We start from the raw sequence: 17,974 nt of genomic DNA on the forward strand, positions 1-17,974 counted from the left end.
TCTAGCAAACTTCAGACGGGCCTGGACATGTACTGGCTTAAGCAGGGGGACATGTCTGGCACTGCAGGATTTGAGTCCCTGGCGGCATAGTGTGTTACTGATGGTAGGCTTTGTTACTTTGGTCCCAGCTCTCTGCAGGTCATTCACTAGGTCCCCCCGTGTGGTTCTGGGATTTTTGCTCACCGTTCTTGTGATCATTTTGACCCCACGGGGTGAGATCTTGCGTGGAGCCCCAGATCGAGGGAGATTATCAGTGGTCTTGTATGTCTTCCATTTCCTAATAATTGCTCCCACAGTTGATTTCTTCAAACCAAGCTGCTTACCTATTGCAGATTCAGTCTTCCCAGCCTGGTGCAGGTCTACAATTTTGTTTCTGGTGTCCTTTGACAGCTCTTTGGTCTTGGCCATAGTGGAGTTTGGAGTGTGACTGTTTGAGGTTGTGGACAGGTATCTTTTATACTGATAACAAGTTCAAACAGGTGCCATTAATACAGGTAACGAGTGGAGGACAGAGGAGCCTCTTAAAGAAGAAGTTACAGGTCTGTGAGAGCCAGAAATCTTGCTTGTTTGTAGGTGACCAAATACTTATTTTCCACCATAATTTGCAAATAAATTCATAAAAAATCCTACAATGTGATTTTCTGGATTTTTTCTAATTTTGTCTGTCATAGTTGAAGTGTACCTATGATGAAAATTACAGGCCTCTCTCATATTTTTAAGTGGGAGAACTTGCACAATTGGTGGCTGACTAAATACTTTTTGCCCCACTGTACACATACTAAGATGTGTTTAAGATGGTGCCGACAGAGATGGCAGCATTGCAACTTGCTCTTAGAAAACTTTTATTAGCTCAGGAAATGTTTTGTGTCATTACATACAGCCGGGAAGAACTATTGGATATTAGAGTGGTGGTAACTCACCAGAACTACCAGCATTATGACTAGGAATAGGACTTCCCTGGAGCCGATCCTTTGTTCACTCTCCCCAGAGCAATTGAACTTATTCCAGAGGCCAACCCAAAACATCGCCGGCGGAGGAGAGGCACTCGAGGCGTCATGCTAGTTCGATTTAGGAGGCGCACACACTACCCACCACTTCCGAGTATATTACTCGCTAATGTTCAATCTTTGGATAATAAAGTTGATGAGCTTAGAGCAAGGATTTCTTTCCAGAGAGACATCGGGGCCCTCAAAGAACTTCACTGAACTTTTTGCAAACAACATATCCTGAGGCTGCATTTATTGTAGCTGGGGATTTTAACAAAGCAAATCTGAGGACTAGGCTCCCGAAATTCTACCAACATATTGACTGTCCTACTCGCACTACTAAGACTCTCGACCATTGCTATTCAAACTTCCAGATGCTTACAAGGACCACCCAGCCCTCCTTTTGGCAAATCTGACCACAAATCCATCTTGCTCCTCCCGTCTTATAGGCAGAAACTCAAACAGGAAGTGCCCGTGCTTTGTACTATTCAATGCTGGTCTGACCAATCGGAATCCACGCTCTCAGTCCCATCAAAGCTGGGACCGAGAGACTGAAAAGCAGCTTCTATCTCAAGGCCACCAGACTGCTAAACAGCAATCACTAACTCAGAAAGGCTGCTGCCTACATTGAGACCCAATCACTGGCCACTTTAATAAATTGATCACTAGTCACTTTATACAATGCCACTTTAAAAATGCTTACATATCTTACACTACTCATATCACAAGTATATACTGTATTTTATACCATCTATTTCACTTTGCCTATGCTGCTCGACCATCGCTCATCCATATACTTACATTTACATATTCTCATTCACTCCTTTAGATTTGTGTGTATTAGGTAGTTGTTGAGGAATTGTGAGATTAATTGTTAGATATTACTGCACTGTTGGAACTAGAAGCACAAGCATTTCGCTACAACATGGCATAGACTGACCAGGTGATTCAAATCAAATTGTATAGGTCACATACTTTTATTTTTTTATTTAACCTTTTTTATTTAAGTGAATGTGATACCGTAGAATAGTTTAGCCTGTCCGGAAGCAAGACGTCGGTCTCGGCGACATGGCTGAATTTCCATTTACAACATTTCGCATTAACATCTGCTAACCATGTGTATGTGACAAATAAAATTTGATTTGAGGATTGTTTTGATCACGTGGACTGGGATATGTTCCAGGTAGCATGCAAAAATAATCTAGACGCATACACGGATACAGTGACTGAGTTCATAAGGAAGTGTATAGGAGAAGGAAGTGTATAGGAGTACCCACTGTGACTTTTAAAACCTATCCTAACCAGAAACCGTGGACAGATGGTAGCATTCGCGCAAAACTGAACGCGCGAACCACCCCCTTTAACAATGGCAAGGCGACTGGTAATATAAACAGTGTAGTTATTCACTCCACAAGGCAATCAAACAAGCTAAAGGAAAACCAGCCACGTCACTGAGATCTTGCTTCCGGACAGGCTAAACTATTCTACGGCATCTCATTCACTTAACAATGCTTACATATCTTGCATTACTCCTCTCATATGCATATACTGTTTTTTCTATACTATTCTACTGCATCTTAGTCCGTTCCGCTCTGACATCGCTCATCCATGTGTATATAGTCTTAATTCATTCCTACTTAGATTTGGGTGTATGGGTGTATGTTGTGTAATTTGTTAGATATTACTTGTTAGATATTACTGCACTGTTGGAGCTAGAAGCACAAGCATTTCACTACACCTGCAATAACATCTGCTAATCACGTGTATGTCACCAATACAATTTTATTTTGTTTGATAAATATGTGTATGTCTTGCCTAGTTAAATATATATTTTTTAAAAAGTATGTGACCTATACAATTTGATTTGATTCACCTGGTCAGTCTATGTCATGGAATGAGTAGGTGTTCTTAATGTTTTGTAGATTCAGTGTATAGTTGCAGTAAATGCGATAAAGAGGAACAATGGGTACATATTGAAGATGCGCATGCTTATCCCGGGAATCTTTTAACTTGTCAATTTTCGAGGCATAAAGCTAAGAACATTAACAACGTCATAGTTAAGAACATTATAAAAATATGGAAAGAAAATTAAAAGTATTCTACAAGAATCAATATCACTCTGTAAAACACAATCATTTGGAACAATACTTGGATAGCTTTTCAGAATTCACTGATAAATTTGTCCACATTGGAAAACTAAAGGCATAGAAACCATTAATGACTTGGTAACAGGAAATACATTTGTTTTCATGACAGAATTCAAAAGTAAATTTGGACTGAACAATGTAGATAGTTTCAAATACATGCAACTTAAAAGTTACTTAACACAACATTTCGATTTGAAATCTTTTGGACATCAGAGCAACCTTGAGGGAGTCTTATTTTTGTCACGTGTGCTCCCTTATCCGGCCTCTAGGTCACCAGGCTGCTCGTGTTTCTTGTTTTAAAGTTCCGTTCCTTTATTAAATGTATTCACTCCCTGAATTTGCTTCGCGACTCTCAGCTCACATCGTTACAATGTGAGCCAGGAAAAGATCTTCATATGATAGGGAAGATATACAAAACCTTGCAGGGAGCATGTCCAACTGACAATCTCTTAGGAAAAAATATAACTATTGGAACCAAGACTTAAAAATAACTGATTTTGGCACAAGATGGAGGGAAAGTTGGAGCATAACTAAGGAAATTACAGTTAACGATAATGTTAAAGCTTAATCCAGTATAAACTAGTGTATAGAATTTATTATACAAAAGACAAAATTCACAAATTCTACAGCACAAGGCCAGAGTCAGGTCTTAAGTGTAAAACGAATAATGACTCAATAATCCATGCTTTCTGGGAATTATATAAAGTCCGGAAATTGTGGGCGTAGCTAGAAAGTTGGCTGTCAGAAGTATTACAATGCAAACTTGTTTTTAATCCGTCTGTCTTCAAATTTCAAGACATGGCATGTGGGGGTGTAGTGAGATACCCGATGGGTTGGACAATTTTCTTCATCACTCATCTTGAAACCCGCCATCATTAACACAATGGAAAAATCAAATTATTTAATATTTAAATACTGAAAGTGTGGAAAGAAACAAAATGGTGCAGTTTCAGGCCATGTGGCAGAAAGTGATGCGGCCGCCGGAGATCAGAGTGGGTGTGCAAGTGGGTCTGGGCAGGTGTGATGTAGTTGATGTTTGTACAATGTAGTCGTTTGTACAGTAAGTGTATGTTTTGTATTGTTTATAAAATATCAAATGAAATCGTTAAAAAAAAGAAAAAGGGATCATAGCTTTAACCTGGTGTTCCTAATGTTTTGTGCACTCAGTGTAATTGAATCTCTGGCGATACACTGTTTTTCTAAGGGATTTGTGGTAGGAGGTTTTGCTATCTGTCTTAAATGCAACATACATTTTTTTTCTCTCACTTTTTTGCTACACCATGAGGAGACAGACAAAAATAGATGGTTTTAGACCAGTTGAAGAGTCCCAACACATTGTTCTGATATCACTGCTGTTGTGTCCTTGAATCACAGCTGTTGTTCTTGTTTAGTTTCTCAGTAGTTTCTCTTTTTCTATTTCCTTTGTACCATACACTTATTTCTTTCTCTCACGCATGTCAGTCTCTCTCATCCTCTCTCTCGCTCATAGGCACCCACCCACACTCAAATACAAACAGAAACAAAAACACACAACCCACACTTTTCCCAGGATGCATCTCACAGTGCCATGAATGTTCCATTGTATGTAGTATCAACTCCATTCTCTCTATCACCTCCCATCAATGTCTCCAAACTCATTGCGTTCCAGCTCCCTATTGCCTATTGTAGATAACAATGACTGACTTGGCCAGAAGGCACACGTGCCCAATAGGCCCTTTTATCTCCATTCAGAGCCATATACTCTACCATGTTCAGTAATGACAGACACTATAATGTCCCAATAGGAGCACTGACTCCAAGCACGGACTACAACTCCCTTCAACACTTCAAAAACTGGTTGTCTCAACAATGAATTCTCATTCAGCTTCATCAACGTGGCTGCCTGATATTTGCTAAAAGTTGTCAGAATATACAGTTTGTCTCATAATCTAGATGTCAACCACAAAACAATAAAAGGGTTTGAAGCTGTTGTTGAATATTTGTTTGCACAGTGTAAACTATACATGTGTAGTAGTATTTGGCTTGACAGGAATGGATGCGATTTCAAAACCATGTCTGCAGATGTAGGAGAAAGTTTAGGGTTATTTACTATGACCTTGTTTTGTCTACTAGTTCGTTGTAAAGAAACAAGCTAGCCTTTTAACTTCCCACATCTCCCCCATATGATATAACAATGTGGAACCTACAACATTATCCCAGTTTGATATGTTCCTTGAATGCGTTCATGCGCATATCAGCAAAAAATAGAACAGATTTCTTCCTCACTGTGAGATAGCAGAAAACTGCTGTAAAAACTTTACCAACTTTTCCATTTTAAAATAGCCTAGAATCACAGTTATTATTACTTCCAAACAAAAAGCATTTTGTGGACTCTAATAAATCAACAATGTTGTTTGGATTATTGTTTGAAGTCGCTGAGATTATATTTGGTTATGAGTTACAAGCGTACCGACACCTACTACAAGCAACCGTAGCTGCGTTGCGTAGTGTTTTGTTCCGTAGCGTAAAGTAATCATTGAGTTTAACACAGCCATCAACTCCCTCAACCATGATCCATCCCCCTGTGGATTGGCTACTCACTTGCTTCTGTGACCGTGCTACCCTCCTCCATGCGCTGGGGTCCGCAACCCACCCTGGTGCAGGCGCTCAAGTAAAACATGTACTTGCTCATCTCCTCCAGGCCCTGCAGGAGCCACTGGGTGGTGTCGGCACTGCTGACGTTCACCTCCTGCATGTCCCCCATCGCCAACGTCTCATTTACTATAGAAGAAGAAAATAATGGAAGCCATTTAGCAGACGCTTTTATGCAAAGCGACTTACAGTCATGCGTGCATAATTGTTTACATATTTTCTTTAATCTTTATTTAACTAGGCAAGTCAGTGAGGAACAAATTCTTATTTACAATGACGGTCTACCCCGGCCAAACCCTAATTACCCTGGGCTAATTATGCGTCGCACTATGAGACTCCCCAATCACGGCCGGTTGCGATACAGCCTGGGTCTGTAGTGACGCCTCTAGCACTGAGATGCAGTGCCTTAGACCGCTGCGTCACTCGGGAGCCCGAGTTTTACGTATGGGTGGTCCCAGGAATCAAACCTACTATACTGGCGTTGCAAGCGACATGTTCTACCAACTGAGGTACAGAGGACCACCCAAGAAGAAGATAAACACACACACATACACAAAAATACAAATTTGTTTGGAGAGGCTGGAGCAGAGCTCACAGTCAAACATTCACATGACACGGCTCATGACTTTTGTGAGCTGACGAGGAAAACAAGACTCTAGTTACAAGACTTGACTAAGAGTCTGGGGCCTACTCATATGCTGTAATTAGGCTCCAGAGGTTTTCATTGTCAGGTCTCGTGGTAAATAAATGGAGATATTAGTGTTATAGTATTTTACCCATCGATTACAGATTCCAATTACTGCACTTACAATTCACTGCCTCCCTTTTTTCTGTATTAGTGCCTTTCCATGTTATTCCTAAAGACGTTGCTCTGAAGCAGCATGTACATAAAGAGATACCTCTATACAATGATAAGGTTTAATAAGATTTCCTTGTTGATTTTTTGTTGTAGGACTGTATATTTGCCAGCCTGTTAGGCTCTCTGAACCAGTTCTATTGTAATGTTTATATTCCCACTGGCTCCTTGTACTTTAATATCAGTGAAATGCTGATATCTGATGACAAGCACTGAAAAGGGCATGCTGGCTGCATTCAGAGGCTTGACTGGCTCAGTGGGTGCTAGAACAACTGCAGGGAAGGGTCTCCCATAACATTTCACACAATGCCTCCAGAAATGTCAGGCAAAAAAAAAAATGCAGGTAAAAGGAAAATGTAATGAATGTGATGAAAGCCTCTTACCTCAGTGTTCTCTCCGTAAGATAAGTGTTCTCTTCATATAAGATGTGAATGATTTCATTTCAATTCCATGTGATAGAAAGCATATAATGACATATGAACACTAGCCATGTCTTCTTTTGATTTAGTAAATGTTTCCATTCTATTAGGGGAAAAACAGCAACTACATTTGATATGCCTATAGAGGTAACCCTCTGCCAGTGGGCAATACCAATAATTGAGCTTTAGAGAGAACCCAATTGACCATTGAGTATTTAAACAGCACCATCTAGTGCAGGTTTTGATAGTGCAGCTATTGGAACAACAGCAAACTGTACTACAGTAAATGACCAGTCTAAACTGACCGCTAGGTAATAGCAGGTCAAGAGTAATATTCAGCTGGTAAAATTGTGGTGAAGTTGTGTGTACACACTCATCTACTGTAGTAATACTAGAGGGGTCATATGAGTACATACTCATCAAGTAATACTAGGGTGGTCATGTGTGTACATACAGAGTTGGTACTGCAGGAGATATCCCGTAAGGATGCCGTTGGCCTCAAAGGGGGGTGCCCACACCAGGGTGATAGAGTCTCTCTGGGCGTTTGACACTGTCAGAATGGGCACTTGTTCGGGGACTGTCAAAACATAGAAAAACAAACAAACATTACACATTCAGCCTACAATCCGTCATAATCGTATTGAACATACTCCTTAGGCTTACCTTGCTGAGAAATCTATAGGCTTTAGCGTTCACATATTTTGAGCTTGATTTTTCAGCAAGGCACACAAATGGTGTATTAATATACAGTATAAGACAAACACTCACACTTACAGTAACATGTTGTGTTCTGTGACAACACCACAGTTCTCAGGGCGGGTGATGTCACTGCACAATGGCTATTACTACAGGACACAGCTAACGGTCTCACATCTGCTACACAAAGTTTGCATTGTTGTACTGTTATGCCTAGAAGTAAACCTGTGAGTGCACACATTCCTCTGCCAAATATTTACCTCCTTCTGGAGTCTGGAAGGTGACGGGGTCACTATTGGGGCCGTTGCCCCTTTTGTTAAAGACGTTGACGGTAAGTCTGTACTCCGAGAAGGGTCTGAGGCCAGGTACCATGGCATGGCTCCTGTTCCCTGGGAACGTCAGGAAATGTCTCTCCTCAGGAATTCTGTTGGAATGTAGGAGACTCCGTTTCCTCAACCAGTGCACCTGAGGGAGGGATAGAAAATGAAGAGACTTATATGGAAGCCATTTTTAAGATTTTTTTTTTTTTTACCTTTATTTCACTAGGCAAGTCAGTTAAGAACAAATTCTTATTTTCCATGATGGCCTAGGAACAGTGGGTTAACAGCCTGTTCAGGGGCAGAACGACAGATTTGTACCTTGTCAGCTCAGGAGTTTGAACTTGCAACCTTCCGGTTACAAGACCAACGCTCTAACCACTAGGCTACCCTGCCTCCCCAGATGATATTCAAATGAGAAAAGTTTTGTTTGTGATGGATATGGTTTCACAGGACCTTTATTTATTATATATTTTTATTGGACATATACACTCCCCTCCATATGTATTTGGACAGTGAAGCTAACCATTTTAATTTGGCTCTATACTCCAGCATTTGAGATGGAATGTTTCATATTATGCGACAGCACAGAAATTTTGGAGTCACTTTTATTGCAAGTAAGAATAGAAGATATTTCTGAACACTTTTACATCCATGTGGATGCTTCCATGAATATGAATAATCATGAATTGTGAATAAGGATGAGAGAGAAGCTTACAGAGGCACAAAAATCATAACCCCCATTTTTTGTTGCCGCCTCTGAACGGCATCTCACTCATCATTATTTATGATTTATTCATGATTTTTCTTAATCATGGGATCAGAAACATCTCACCTACTCAGTTAAAGAAAACAACTCTAGTCATCATTCAGTTACAATTGGACAAAACATAACCCAAAACACAATCAAAACAAACAGCAAATTAGTTTGTAGAGTCGCAAGTTTGATGTAGTTGTCACGCCCTTGGTTCTCTATGGTGTAGTAGGTCAGGGCGTGACTAGGGGGCGTTATAGGTTATATATTTCTATGTTGGTGCTCTTGGTATGCATCCCAATTAGAGGCAGCTGATGTTCATTGTCTCTAATTGGGGATCATACTTAAGGGTTCCCTGTTCCCACCTGCTTTGTGGGATATTGTTTTGTGTTTGTGCACCACGTAGTCACGGTTCAATGTCCGTTTATTATGTTTTGCTTAAAGTTTCACTTTGAAATAAATATGTGGAACAACAACATCTGCTGCTCCTTGGTCCTGTTCTTAAGACATCCGTGACAGTAGTCAATGCATGAAATACTAAACTTTTGACTTCTTTAATACGTTATAAGTGAATATGTTCAAATGAATTATTCAAATGGGAGGACTAGATACATAGTGATTTCATTTCTAAACAGTAAAACATATACTTGTGAAAATACCCTCAAATAAAAGGTGACATTCTGTACTGTCACCTTATATGAAACCTTTGATCTCAAATCCCCAAATCTGGAATATAGAGACAAATTAAAAAATGTTGCTTCACTGTCCAAATACAGTGCCTTCGGAAAGTATTCAGACCACTTGACTTTTTTCACATTTTGTTACATTAAAGCCTTATTCTAAAATTGATTGGGGCGGCAGGGTAGCCTAGTGGTTAGAGCGTTGGACTAGTAGCCGGAAGGTTGCAAGTTCAAACCCCCGAGCTGACAAGGTACAAATCTGTCGTTCTGCCCCTGAGCAGGCAGTTAACCCACTGTTCCTAGGCCGTCATTGAAAATAAGAATTTGTTCTTAACTGAATTTGTTCTTAACTGAAAAATCATCCTCAGCAATCTACACACAATACCCCATAATGACAAAGCAAACAGGCTTTTAGAAATGTTTGCAAAAGTATTAAAAATAAAAAACTTTAATTACATAAGTATTCATACACTTTCCTATGAGACTTTAAATTGAGCTCAGGTGCGTCCTGTTTCCATTGATCATCCTTGAGATGATTCAACAACTTGATTGGAGTCAACCTTAGGTAAATTCAATTGATTGGATATGATTTGGAAAGGCACACACCTGTCTATATAAGGTGCCACAGTTGACAGTGCATGTCAGAGCAAAAACCAAGCCATGAGGTCGAAGGAATTGTCCTGGGGGCTCAGAGACAGGATTGTGTCAAGGCACAGATCTGGGGAAGGGTACCAAAAAATGTCTGCAGCATTGAAGGTCCCCAAGAACACAGTGGCCTCCATCACTGTTATGGAAGAAGTTTGGAACCACCAAGACTCTTCCTAGAGCTGGCCGGCCAAACAAACTGAGCAAAAAGGCCTTGGTCAGGGAGCTTTAGAGTTCCTCTGTGGAGATGGAAGAACCTTCCAGAAGGACAACCATCTCTACAGGACTCCACTAATCAGGCCTTTATGGTAGAGTGGGCAGACGGAAGCCACTCTTCAGTAAAAGGCACGACAGCCCGCTTGGAGTTTGCCAAAAGGCACCTAAAGACTCTCAGAACATGAGGATCAAGATTCTCTGGTCTGATGAAACCAAGATTGAACTCTTTGGCCGGCCTGAATGCCAAGTGCCAAATCTTTAGGAAACCTGGCACCATCCCTACGGGGAAGTATGGTGGTGGCAGCATCATGCTGTGGGGATGTTTTTCAGTGGCAGGGACTGTGTAACTAGTCAGGATCGAGAAAAATATGAACGGAGAAAAGTACAGAGAGATCCTTGATGAAAACCTTTCTCCAGAGCACTCAGAACCTTAGACTGGGGTGAATGTTGTGGTAGCAGAATCAGAATTCTTTAGGTAACATTGACAAATAAGATGTTTTATCAATTTTCATAAGTATGCTTATGTGGAAAAAGTTACTTGGGGCCCAGAGAGGGGAGAGGTCAGCCTTGTCTTTCATATGTAAACGTATCTTTTAAACCTTGTGAAGGTATGACTGAGAGGGAACCAATTATCTCTTGGCTCCACAATGTCTGTGTGCCAGTCACTCCTCTCCGTAAGCTTGTTCAGGAGGGGTTGTATTTTTTATGGGAGTATCTAGGATTGACAATTGATATATGCCATTGGATGAGGTAATGTTTTGGTCCTAAGTGGTACCAAGAACGAGGTGAGAACTTCGTTTTAGGAGAGCAAACTAAACGATAATTTATAGCTAATGCTGTCTGGCTATAGGATACTCCTTTTTTCAAGTAAAAGGTTCTTTGTGTAATGTTTCTAAGATCTGTTATTTTTCATGTGAGTTTAGGTGGGTGTGTCTTTGCTATAAAGGATCTCAGTTGCCATTATGTTGGCACTCTCAGAGAATTCATTTATAGACACTGAATTGATCTGAGAATCACAGGGATATGGTGAAGCTCATATAATTAAAGATGGACTTTATGATAACTCTGACTTGTGTGTGCTTTGCTCTCTCATGATTTGGTAATACAGGAAATTTCCACGACATTTGGCGACGAGGATAGGATAATGAATCTTCACTCGGTAACCGTTCCTGACGATCTAGGTAAATAAATCATGCACGAGTGATCCCTCAAACTTGGGATCTTAGGGAAACCACACTTCGGAAACGAAGCAGATGGACCAACCTTTGATCTGAGAGGAAGCGAGCCGAGTGGATACCACATCTCGAACTGAGTTTTTTTTAAAGAGGTGAGCGAACCACAATTGAAGTCAAGTTTTTTAAAATATGCCTCTTACGTATACTCTAAGTGTGAATTCCTTTGTAAGGAGCGCACCTCGGAGGCGTAAGCAGGGCCGAGTCAGAGGAGAGTAATCTGAGAGTTTGTGGACTCAAAGATACTCTGCCACTGTCCGGTTGCGAGTGACCAAGAGCTGTTCTGACACTGAATTGATCACAGTGGGGATTGGTGCGGTCTGTGGGGGTGAGGGGCCAGGGTAACTGTGTGTTCTGTGTGAAACATGGTACTTGGTGAAGCCCTATTGGAAGAAGGACCTAATTCTGTGTGTCTGTGTTATTGTCTAAGTGACCCTCAGAGGTGGTGAATTCCAATTATTTTAAATGTGCTAGCCAGGTATGCCCTGGGTTACTCTGTGTGAGTATTTTGTTATGGGATCACTAGGTAATATTTGCCGGAGCGTTCTGTGTGAGCGGGGTAGGTTGACTCTGTGTAAGTAACCTTTCAAGTATGTTCTGATGTTCTATGTAAACATCTGACCAATCCTGTGTGGGTGATCCTTAAAGTTCTGTGTGAGTACCTAAGATTTCTTATGGTTTATATAGATTCTGTGAATTATTTGAAATTATGATAAATTGTATGTTTGTATAATCAATTACTAGAGATTTGATAAAGTAATGCTGAGAATATAATTAGATACAATTTAAACCACCCATTCGTAGACGTATGTAGGTTTTGAGTTCGTATCTTTAATGGATAATTTGATAAAGATGTGGGTTTAAGCACTATTAACTTCTTGGATATAGGGGGCACTCTTTTAATTTATGGATAAAAAACGTTCCCGTTTTAAACAAGATATTTTGTCACGAAAATATGCTTTCTATGCATATAATTGACAGTTTTGGAAAGAAAACACTCTGACGTTTCCAAATCTGCAAAGATATTATCTGTGAGTGCCACAGAACTGATGCTACAGGCGAAACCAAGATGAAATTTCAAACAGGAAATGCAACAGATTCTGAATGCGCTTTGTTCCAATGTCTCCTTATATGGCTGTGAATGCGCAAGGAATGAGCCTACACTTTCTGTCGTTTCCCCAAGGTGTCTGCAGCATTGTGACGTATTTGTAGGCATATCATTGGAAGATTGACCATAAGTGACTACATTTACCAGGTGCTCCGCTTGGTGTCCTCCGTTGCAATTATTGCGTAATCTCCAGCTGCATGTATTTTACCATTTGCTTCAGAGGAGAAACCAAACTGCCACGAATGACTTATCATCGAATAGATATGTGAAAAACACCTTGAGGATTGATTCTAAACAACGTTTGCCATGTTTCTGTCGATATTATGGAGTTAATTTTGAAAAAAAGTTTGGCGTTGTAATGACTGAATTTTCAGGTTTTTTTCTTAGCCAAACGTGATGAAAAAAACGGAGCGATTTCTCCTACACAAATAATATTTTGGGAAAAACTGAACATTTGCTATCTAACTGAGAGTCTCCTCATTGAAAACATCCGAAGTTCTTCAAAGGTAAATTATTTTATTTGAATGCTTTTCTTGTTTTTGTGAAAATGTTGCCTGCTGAATGCTAGGCTTAATGCTATGCTAGTTATCAATACTCTTACACAAATGCTTGTGTAGCTATGGTTGAAAAGCATATTTTGAAAATCTGAGATGACAGTGTTGTTAACAAAAGGCTAAGCTTGTGAGCCAATATATTTATTTCATTTCATTTGCGATTTTCATTAATAGTTAATGTTGCGTTATGGTAATGAGCTTGAGGCTATAATTACGCTCCCGGATACGGGATTGCTCGACGCAACAGGTTAAACTAGTCTACAAAATCTGAGAAATTGAGCTCTAGAAACTGATTAGAGTGTGTCAACTTTTGGTTATCTTACCCTAACGATGTAACTATAAAACGCATCTTGATTATCTCCGTCTGGGTACAACATTTGAAATAAAACTGCCCTTAAGGTCTGATAATGTTATATTTTTCTTCCCAGTATGAGAGAAGTTGCGGGATTTATTGAACAAACTGTTTTCCATAAAGTTAGAGAGAATTCGAGGGAATCTCGACGTAATTTATAATGTCGTACAAAGCCTAAGGTTTTCCATCAAACAAATTATCATTGCGTGATGTAGTAAAGTAATTGAAATACGTTGCATAAGTAAACATAATCTACTTTTATTAAAAGGCGCAAGATCGGTTTCCTAGTCAATAAATGTCGATTTTATTCTTTGATTGCAAATCTATTCATTTGGCATATGAGAATCATAGCCGGAGTAACGCTTGGACCTTTAAAACTAGGTCTATTTTTCTGGGAATTGCCGATAGTGACGTGTCATGATTTTACTTGTAAAGTGTGTTTATTTGCAGAGAATCTTAGTAATTTACATAGCGTTGGTGGTATAGTGGTGAGCGTAGCTGCCTTCCAAGCTGGAGTCCCGAGTTTTTGATTGTAATTAAACTATTTGTATGTTTTGCCTGGAAAGTTATGGTCGCTAGTGTTTGTATAAGATATAAACTGAACGTTTTAATAGCTTGTTTGGTTCAAATTGATAGAAGGGATAAATTGAACTTTTTAATAGATTGTTTAGGTTAAATTGATAGACTAATTCATTCAACTAAAAATAATAACGAAGCAAATTTTGATGCAAGACGATGTCTGTTCACTAAATTATCTGCTGGAATAATGTATTGAGAATTGAGTCGTATTTAAATTACTGTATCAATAGAGGAGACAGTTGCCTAAATTAAAGAAATTCTAAATAATAGCGGAGAGATAATGGCGATAGAGAGGTGCCCACCGAAATGTTTTGACTGACACATGTTATAATTTTGGAGCTGCGTGTGTTATTTTTAAAGTCTTGGACATTTCATAAGTGTGAAGAGGAAAGAGAAGAGGAAGTTATAAAGTTTGGTTTTAAAGCTTACGATAGAGGTAAGGAAAAACATTGAAATGAGAGGGGTTAAATATAAATAGGATATGTTGAGCTGAAAGTGATACAGGTGTGAGTAAGGAAACATTGTGATAATGTATTCTGATGGTTATTGAATCTTGGTTTGATTGTTTAGGTAACACCAGTGAATTTGAGCAGGAGAGTTCATGTAGTCTAACATTATAATCTGTTTCCATTATGTGGAACAATGTCAGGTCATTAAAGTTGATTGCAGGTTGAGTAGTTTGAGAGCCTGTTGGCAGAAGACTGAATGGGTATTAATGTTGAAAAGCAAGCTTGGGTCAAACTAGTAAGTTAGTATGTTAAGTGGGGGAGAATCATAGATTTTAATTCTAGTTTTGTTACCTCTATAGTCAAAACAATTTAATATGTTTTGGGAAATTAGCTAGGTTAAATTTGGTTATTTGTGCTTTTCCCCTGATACATAGACATCTGTCTCATGGGCATCAGTTTTTTTTTTGAGAAACATGCTGATTGTGTTTTATTTTATTGAGATATGTAAACATATCTCTGAGCAAGTTTGTCATCTGAACCATTATAGTAGTGAGTTCTTGTGTAGTTTGTTTGTTATTTGCATGAATTTATCACTGTATCATCTGCATACATTGGAACTTCAGACCCTGTACAGACAGAAGGAAGATCATTAAAGTATGTGCTGAACAGTATTGACCTTTGGGGAATGAAAACTTTGTGGATATGAGTGGAAAAAAGTTTAGATTTTTATGCTGATGAGACAGCGCTAACTTTCAAATGATTTTAGATTTGTTAAAAATCAGGATAGTTTTTACTAAATTTATATCAACAGGTTGAAATTATTAGATTGCTGATTAAAGTGGTTTGTTTATTTGTTTACTGATTCTTGTTGATTTTAGGTGTTGATTTTACTTAATTAAACATTGTATTATCTGATGTGTTTGAGTAGGATTCTTTCTTCCGGGACGGATGGAAGTTATCTAAAACATTTGTTATGACTATTTGTTGGTGTTTTTAAAATACTATGTTTGATTTTTTTACATTTCCTTTGGGTTTGGTGAGTTTTCCATTTGTTTTAGTGCAAAGGTATCTTAAAGGGGCATGGAATTTTTATGAGTTTTTAATTAAACATGTTAATTATTTTTATAAAGGAATGTTCTGGGTGTCACGCCTTGGTCTTAGTATTTTGTGTTTTCTTTATTTATTTGGTCAGGCCAGGGTGTGACATGGGTTATTGTGGTGTGTTTTTGTCTTAGGGGTTTTGTGGGGTGTCTACGTAGTCTATGGCTGCCTGAGGCGGTTCTCAATCAGAGTCAGGTGATTATCGTTGTCTCTGATTGGGAACCATATTTAGGCAGCCATATTCTGTGAGTGTTTCGTGGGTGATTGTTCCTGTCTTTGTGTTTGCACCAGATAGGGTTGTTTCGGTTTTCGTTATTTCATTTCGTTATTTTTGTAGTTTCTTTATGTATAGGTTTTCCTTTATTAAAATATATAATGAATCATCATCACGCTGCATTTTGGTCCGATCCTTGTTCTACCTCTTCGTCAGAGGAGGAGATAGAAGAGAGCCGTTACAGAATCACCCACCACACCCGGACCGAGTGGCGTGGTAACAGCGACAGCAGAAGCAGCGAAAGGAGGAACGGACATGGGAGGATGAATTGTTCGGAGAAGGACCCTGGGATCAGCCTGGAGAATATCGCCGCCCCAAAGAAGAACTGGAGGCGGCGAGAGCTGAGAGGCGCTGGTATGAGGAGAAGCAACAGCGGCAGCAGGATCAACAATATCGGGACTACACTACTTGGGAGGATATAGACAGGTGGGCGGTCGACCCAGAGAGAGTGCCGGAACCCGCCTGGGAGTCGCTGGAGCAGTGCGAAGCAGGTTATAGGAGAATGGAGTTGGAGAGACAAGCACGGCAGCGCAGAAGAAAGCCCGAGAGTCAGCTCCAAAAATGTATGGGGGGGGGCTCAGGGAGAGTGTGGCAGAGTCAGGAGTCAGACCTGAGCCAACTCTCCCTGTTTATCGTGAGGAGCCAAGGAGGAGACCAGAACCAGAGCCGGTGTTAGAGGTGAGCGAAGCAGAGACTGTGAAGGAGTTAATGGGGAAAGTGGAGGAGAGAGTAATGAGGGAGTTGCTAGTTTGGTGCTTTAGGTACGATATTCGTCCGACGGAGCGTGTCGGGGATTTGATGGCACCTGGGTCAGCGCTCCATACTCGTCCTGAGGTGCGTGTTAGTCGGCTGGTGAAAATTGTGCCAGCCTCACGCACTAGGCCTCCTGTGTACCTACCTAGCCTTGCACGTCCTGTACCAGCCCTGCTCTCAGGCTCTCCAGTACACCTTCACGGTCCGGTCCATCATGTGCCACCTTCACACACCAGTCCTCCGGTGGCAGCTCCCCACACCAGGCTTCCTGTGCGTGTCCTCGGTTCAGTACCACCAGTTCCAACACCACGCACCAGGCCTTCAGTGCGCCTCGCCTGTTCAGCGCAGCCAGCGCTTTCCTCCTCTCCTGCGCTGCCGGAGCCTCCTGCCTGTTCAGCGCAGCCAGAGCTGCCAGCCTGCATGGAGCAGCCAGATCTGTCAGTCTGCATGGAGCAGCCAGAGCTGCCAGGTTGCATGGAGCAGCCAGAACTGCCAGTCTGCATAGAGCTGCCAGTCTGCATAGAGCTGCCAGTCTGCATGGAGCAGCCAGAGCTGTCAGTCTGCATGGAGCAGCCAGAGCAGCTAGATCCGCCAGTCAGCCAGACTCTTCCGGATCTGCCAGTCAACCAGACTCTTCCAGATCTGCCAATCAACCAGACTCTTCCAGATCTGCCAGTCAACCAGGCTCTTCCAGATCTGCCAGTCAACTGGACTCTTCCAGATCCGCCAGCCAGCCAGGATCTGCCGGAGCCAACTACCTGCCTGAGCTTCCTCTCAGTGCTGAGCTTCCTCTCAGTGCTGAGCTTCCTCTCAGTGCTGGGCTTCCCCTCAGTGCTGAGCTGCCCCTCAGTGCCGAGCTTCCCCTCAGTCCCGAGCTTCCCCTCAGTCCCGAGCTGCCCCTCAGTCATGAGCTGCCCCTCAGTCCAGTGAGGTTCTGGGTGAGGACTATTAGGCCATGGTCGGCGGCGAGGGTGGATTATCCCAGGACGCGAGGGGGAGGAACAATGACATTTATGGAGTGGGGTCCATGTCCCGAGCCGGAGCCGCCACCATGGACAGACGCCCACCCGGACCCTCCCTATGGTTTTGAGGTGCGTCCGGGAGTCCGCACCTTAGGGGGGGGGGGTTCTGTCACGCCTTGGTCTTAGTAGTTTGTGTTTTCTTTATTTATTTGGTCAGGCCAGGGTGTGACATGGGTTATTGTGGTGTGTTTTTGTCTTAGGGG

The 17,974-nt window shown here is 41.1% G+C and overlaps 1 protein-coding gene across 2 annotated transcripts in view; it reads right to left on the minus strand.

Annotated features, from left to right (window-relative positions):
- LOC115132189 (neural cell adhesion molecule L1-like protein) overlaps positions 1–17,974 on the minus strand; it is a 109,039-nt gene that overhangs the window by 31,256 nt on the left and 59,809 nt on the right. For both annotated transcript variants that reach the window (XM_065020712.1, XM_029664532.2), the window contains exons 20-22: positions 7,996–8,200; positions 7,494–7,616; positions 5,714–5,893 (exon numbers count right to left, since the gene is read on the minus strand). In XM_065020712.1, coding sequence (XP_064876784.1) covers positions 5,714–5,893; positions 7,494–7,616; positions 7,996–8,200 — 508 coding nt within the window. The remainder of the gene's footprint in view (positions 1–5,713; positions 5,894–7,493; positions 7,617–7,995; positions 8,201–17,974) is intronic.

The sequence above is a fragment of the Oncorhynchus nerka genome, linkage group LG7 (assembly GCF_034236695.1).
Source record: "Oncorhynchus nerka isolate Pitt River linkage group LG7, Oner_Uvic_2.0, whole genome shotgun sequence".
Lineage (NCBI taxonomy): Eukaryota > Metazoa > Chordata > Actinopteri > Salmoniformes > Salmonidae > Oncorhynchus > Oncorhynchus nerka.